At 42.1% G+C, this 6,536-nt stretch overlaps 1 protein-coding gene across 1 annotated transcript in view; it reads right to left on the reverse strand.

Moving 5' to 3' along the window:
• Positions 1–5,592, reverse strand: part of GAP43 (growth associated protein 43) — a 93,839-nt gene extending 88,247 nt beyond the window's left edge. The window contains exon 1 of the mRNA XM_047791794.1: positions 5,365–5,592. Within this exon, the coding sequence (XP_047647750.1) occupies positions 5,365–5,394 (30 nt within the window). The 5' untranslated portion in view covers positions 5,395–5,592. The remainder of the gene's footprint in view (positions 1–5,364) is intronic.
• Positions 5,593–6,536: the final 944 nt, after the last annotated feature.

Here is a 6,536-nt window from a genome sequence, read left to right on the forward strand (position 1 = left end):
ATAAGAGCAGGGTTATTTGCAAGAATTGAGGGAGAATAAGATGGAGGTAGGGAATCCATGTAAGAAGCTATTGATTTTGCCTAGATAGGACCTGATGAAAGTCAGAACCAGGTTATTTGCAGTGGATCTGAAAAAGCAGAGGATGAATTCAAGATCTTTTTAACTAGAATCAAAGAATTTCCTAACTGGAAGTGGGGACTGAATGAAAAGAATATGTTTAGGATCATTCCCAGATTCCCTGTGTTTAGAAGCGGGATGAGATGGTGTTACAGCAATAAGGGTGGGAATCTGGAGTAAGACTAAGGGGTACAAAATGGAAGGCACTGAGTTTGGCTTTGTTTGTAATGAGCATGAATGTCTCTGAAACATCTAGACAGAGATATCTAGGGATCAAAGCTCAGGAGAGAGGTCCAGGCTACAGACTTGGAAATCACACAGGTGGTTACAACTCTGGATGTGGATGATATCACCTAGAATTAGTTTGTTGAATGAGAAGAGAAAGGGATCAAGATCATTAACAAGGAGAGAATTGGTATTTGAGGGGGGAGAGAGTCAAAGAAGCCAGTAAAGAAAATGGAAAAGGATCTGAGATGGAGGAGAAAGAGGAAAGCTATAATGGGGCCAAAGGAGGAGACAGTCTCAGGAAGAGGAGTGGACAAAACAATACAAAATACCAAAGATATGTCAGGTGAGATGTGAATTGAAGGGTCACTGGTTATGGTGTATTTTTCAGAAAATGTTTCAACAGAATTATGGGAACAGAAGATTTATTAGAGTATATGGAATAGTGACTAGGGAGTGATGAAGAGGAGGGATCAATGATGAGCAGAGCAGAAGGAACTCCTCTCTAACAGAAAAAGGAAGCATAGTAGGCACCTGACAATCTTTAAAGGTGCAATTTCTAAGCCAAGTCTTACACTGCAGACCTTGGAGAGAAATTTTCTTACATTTGTATTGATCTTTGTTTTCATATCAATGTTGTTTGACCCCTACAAAAACTTTTAAAGTAAGCATGGTGGGGTTTTGTTTGTTTGTTTTCCTGTTTTGTTTTTCAGTCTCCATCCTACAGGAGGAAACCGAAACCCAAATTATGACTCACTCAAGACCACAGAATCAGTGAGTGGCATCTAAGGACTCTCAGCACAGTGCTCTTTCCAACACCACAGAAAAAGTTCTGAAGATCAACAGGATGGTATAAAGGCAACAAGACCATGCTCCAGAAATTCAAAGGGGAGAATTCCTGCCCACAACCACTTCTCCGATTGACAGCAGATGACACCCATGGTTGCCTGAATGCCTCTATGACAGCTAATAGGGAAGCGATTAATTAAATACTATACCTTTTCTTGAGATGACGTGAGTGTGTGCATCCTTTGGAATGTCCCCTTAAAATCAGGGGAAGATTTCAGACTTGTTTTATTTTATCAATATGAACAAGGGGAATATTTGGTTAATATACATGCTCTACCGTTGCCTCAAAGACACCCCGCCTCCTTCCCTATGGAGGCAGGTAAAACTGATGTAAATTAATCAGCCCCAGGCTCTACACGGCCAATTTTACTATGATGGAGGCAAAAGAGACCCTAAGCCACTCTCCCTCACAGTGAAGAGGAGCGCTACCCTTCAGCATAAGACATGAAATGTTTCTGTAGTTTTGCTAGCTCAGCAAGAGAGAAAATTAACCCTACATATTCTTATCCCAATTGCCTCAGCATGGGTGGGGAAGGAGGGGACCAGAGTTGAGACTGCCAGCTGCAGGAGAGCAGGGATTGTTGTTTGCCCTAGCATGAGTTAGAAGGAATTATAGAGTCACTAGATATTAATGCATTTCTAGATTCACCATTAATCCTCTAAGGTTCTCTGCAAGTCTAGAAATTTGGCAGACAAAAAAATGCCCTTTAAATAATTTTTTTCTGTTTAAATTTGGAAATGTGTGGTAGAAATCACCTTTAAAAAAAATGAAGAGTTTCAATTATATTAAGTAAAATGCTTCCATTTAATTAATTCACTTAGTCCCTGGGTGACACTGGGTGTGGCTCAGTGAGATTTAGGAGGAATGCAATTTATCACTAGGAGGAACGGCTGCACCAAGCAGCAAGGCAGCATCCTTCCACACCTTTCCAACACTGCAAGGGAAAGGCGCAGCCAGGCTGCAATACTGAACCACAGAACACACTAAGAATTATTTGTTGTATGTAAATGCAAATGTTGGTGGGCTTGAGGGGTGGAGGCTAGAGGGGTATCTTGCTTTCATTGGTGTTCTTTATACTTCAATTACAAATTAAAGTTTTTATTTTTAAACAAAAGAAACACCTCACAGTTTTCTCGCATTGTGGACCCAGATGACATCTTGCAAGTTTTTCATCATCTGCAAAATGCATGGTGATTAAGCTATTTAAAGTTAGCCCCAAGATATTTGCAAATCATAAGCCAATAAAATCTCAGAAATTCTTTAATTTTTTCCTCCTTTGACCACTCCTTTACCATCTTCTCTCCACCCCATCTCATTCTCTTCTTCCTGCTGTAATAATCCATAATGATAATTAATGGCTAATAAAGATCATTATGCTTTCTTCTCAGCCATTGACAATGTATTACAACTCAGAAATCCAGGATTGCTTCTTTATGCAGCTCAAGTGGAAGAGGAAGGAAGTGCAATCCCTCCAGCCCCCTCCCACGTTTCTGCTGGATTTCATGGGTGTGGCAGAGTTTAGACCTTTGCAGGGTTTTGCCCTTGTTTTATTCCCTGTTAAGGACTAGGGTGATGAATAGATGGCAGACGAAAGATAAACACAGTCGGATTCTGTCACTAATGACATAGGATCATTTCACCCACAAGCAAGAAACCTCTGTGAGACCTAAGTACTCAGGCTATAGAAATGCCAGTCAGTGTAGTGCAAGCCCACGCCCAGAATACACCATTTCTTTCAGTCTGATTTAATGGCATCCTAAATACTGACGTATGTGAAAGATACACAGCAGTGGTCAATAGGGGACATGACCATTTCACACAGAGTTACACATATATAAAATGTATGGGCAAAATAGGACTATTTCTATACCTTTCAATTTTCTCCCTTGAATATGAATTATGCTAAAACATATGCCGGCATATGGAAACCATACACAGTACATGCATGACTGCTGTGGGGGTAGTATGCGGATACACTCCACATTTACATGTGAATTTATACAGCTCCCTAAACACACAATTTTGGCTTCACCACTTTGCACACATCCTAGTGAACCCTTGGGGCTGTCAGTGAGAGGACCCAAGCGAAGGCAGCTGTATGTACCTTTTGGGGAAGGGTATTTCTTTAGCCTTGATTTCCTTTGAAAATCATGCTTGGTTTCCTTTGTCAGAGGGGCATGTGAATACATGTATGTGTATACATAAGGTGGCAAAAAGTTGTAAACCAGCATTTTCTTTCCCCAAATTAAAGCTTTTTTAATGAATAGCATTGGCTTCCTTAGGGCTCCACCTTCCTAAATTTTATTTCCGCAGCTCACCAGGGGGGTAACCTCCGAACATTTCCTTGATGGTGTGCTTAGCCCGGCCACCTGTATATATTGCATTTATGTATTAGAATGAAGGAAGACAGAGAAGAGGAAATGTCCAGGTTTGAAAAATGAGCCAATAGAAGCATCAATCTGTGGCATCATAGAGCAGTTTAGGGAAGTGCCACATGTAAGACTCTCATGCTGTTCCCCAAACACCCTTACACAAACCACACACAAAATCTTTATCTACCTACCTATCTATCTAATCTATCTATCTATCTATCTATCTATCTATCTATCTATCTATCTATCTATCTATCTATCTATCTATGCCTCTCCACCTTTCCCACCCACTGGTCTGAGATTCTGAGATTCGGCTTCTGTCTCCCTTCCCCTTCCTCTTCCTTCTCCTTCATCCTCTGTACCCGGCCTCCCCCTCCCCACCCCCACCCCTTCTAGGGCGCTGGCTAAATGTGCAAAGCTGGCAGCCTGCTACTTCTCCACTCCCCCACCCACACCCCCTTCGGATTCAATGAGTGTATTACAAATTGCCCCATATCCAATACCTGCAAAGGAATAATGCCCAGATCCTACCTCTTGCGCCCCACCCCACAGGCAATCAACGTGCAAAGGGGCTTTTTTGACCAAAACTGACTTCCCTCCTACGGAGATGCGCGCACACACGCACAAGCACACACTCGCCCATATCCCACACCCATTTTCCTCCTTAACCTTCACCAAAACCACTCAAACGCGTTCTGATCAATGTTTGAAAGCTTCCTTTGGAGGATGCCCCGCACTGTCAGTGACTGCGGAATACCAAACTAGGCATTCCTCTCCACCTTCTCCCCAGTCAAGTTTCTAAAATGTCTTTCAAGAAATAAGTGAGCCATTTGAAATGGAAGAAAAACCTGTGCAGTGGGGGAGAGGGAGGTAAGGGAGAGAGAGGTAGGGGACTCGGATTCTTGCTAATTTCCTATGTGTCCCTCTTCCAGATGAAAATGAGTCACCATGCTTATTATCCGGAATGTTAGCCCCTCTTTGGCCACTACAGTTCCAGGAAAGACGCAAAGAAAGGGGAGAAAAGACCGGATTTCCAACAGGTAATACTCGGCTCGCCTTTCCCATCCCATCGGAGCTCAAAGCTCCTAGGGGCGTGGTCCACCCTCTCCTCGGACCAGCTGGTGCACAATCGGCTGCTGATCTTGGGAAGGGGATTTTTCCCCTTCTACATGGCCAACCCCCGACCCCACCCCCAGCCGCAGTTGCTTTTTAGATGCTCTTTTAAAAATCTCCCAAAATTACAGTTTCATTCACTCATTGAAAAATAAATGAATGAAACCTTCACATGTTTTTTCCATTAATACCTGCGCCCATTTGAAGCTCAGGCATGTAGGAAATTAGGCTTCTTCCGCAGCACATGTGACAAAATTGTACGCTAGAACAAGCAATACTCATTACTGAATCTTATGCTTTCAGCCCTGCTTTTTGCAAATAATATAAAAGGATTGCCTCCCCATCTTGTAGGTAGAGCCCACATTTTCTCCCCCACACCCCTTCTATATCCACACCCGCAAACCAGAGACTTAAAAGGCTCAACGTTTACTAATAGCCAAAAAATTTTTTTCTAGCCAAACAGGCATATTTTTTGTAACACCATCCTAATTAGTAGCAGCATTCCAAAACCAGAGCTTGAAAGAATAGAATAAAAGCTGGGATGCAAGCATCAGTTACCATATGCTAAGGAAACGCGAGCACCATGGTCAGAGCAGAAGCAGTTAAAATATTTTTTTCTGCCTTTACAAGGAAATATTGCACTCTGGTAATTTCACAACAGCAAGAAGTAAAAATCTTTAGGTCTACCTGTTTGGTTCTTCTCATACAGCACAGCATGGTTGTATCGTCCCTTGCCTTCTTCCTGCCTTCTCTCCTTTCCTCCTCTCTCTTTCTTATTCCCCCCCTCTCCACCTCTTTTCTGCTCGCTTGCTCACTCGCTCTCTCGCGCTAGCGTGCTCTCTCCCTCCCTCCCTTCCTCTCTCTCTCCCTCACACACACCAGGGCAGTTAGCAGCAACTGCAAGGTCCACAGCTATTGCTCACCGCACATGCTCTCTCTCTCTCTCTCTCTCTCTCTCTCTCTCTCTCTCTCTCTGGCTCTCACTCTTCACTCTCTCCTCTTTCCTCTCTTCCTCTTTTCTCTCCCCCCTACCCACTCTCTGCCTATCTCTTTTTCTTCCCTGTTTCTTGATCTCTTTCTCAGAATTGTTCCCTAGCTTTCAATGACTAATCACTTCCCCCAGCCCCCACCCTTTTTCTAGACAGTCACCCCCTCCTAGTCCCCTGCCAGCCTCATGAATATTTAAACATCTCCAATCTGGACCCAATTACCCACCGACTTTCCCACTGCATTGAGAGGGTGGTGAGGTGGGAGCAGAGAGGCGTAATTCCAGCCAGTTCAGATTACATGGAATATGTTTTAGAGAAGAGAGGCTTGAGGAATGCTTCTATTTCTTTACTAACTCTTTTCTCTTCCCAATATCATAAAAGCAAAGAACAGCTATTCTCAATGGGTAATCAGACCTATACAATATGTTATATATGCTATTTAGATTTTATGCAGTTAATAATTGTGAGTTCTCTCAAAAAATGAAATAGCATGTGAACATCATACCCTGTATATACACTGTACTCAGTATTCACATTACCTAAAATAAATACATATGTATAAACTTAAAATATGCAGAAATGTATCTCATTTATGCTTCAAAATCCTTGAAAAATCCACATGAATATATCACACTTTAAGTATTCTATGCTCTCAAGTTCAGAAATAATAAATAATGCTTAGGAATTAGCACCATATCTAAAATCACATGGTAGTTTTTTTCTTAATGCACATACACCTCTTTGAAAATTGGAGTTTCTTCAAATTTTACTGAAAAATCTGAGCACATGTGAATGATAAATCTGTCATATGAATGATGCCTGTTGACTGAAATAAAAATGCACAATGTGAGAGCTCTGAGTTTCAGTTTT

This window comes from Phacochoerus africanus, chromosome 1, assembly GCF_016906955.1.
Source record: "Phacochoerus africanus isolate WHEZ1 chromosome 1, ROS_Pafr_v1, whole genome shotgun sequence".
Taxonomy (NCBI): Eukaryota; Metazoa; Chordata; class Mammalia; order Artiodactyla; family Suidae; genus Phacochoerus; species Phacochoerus africanus.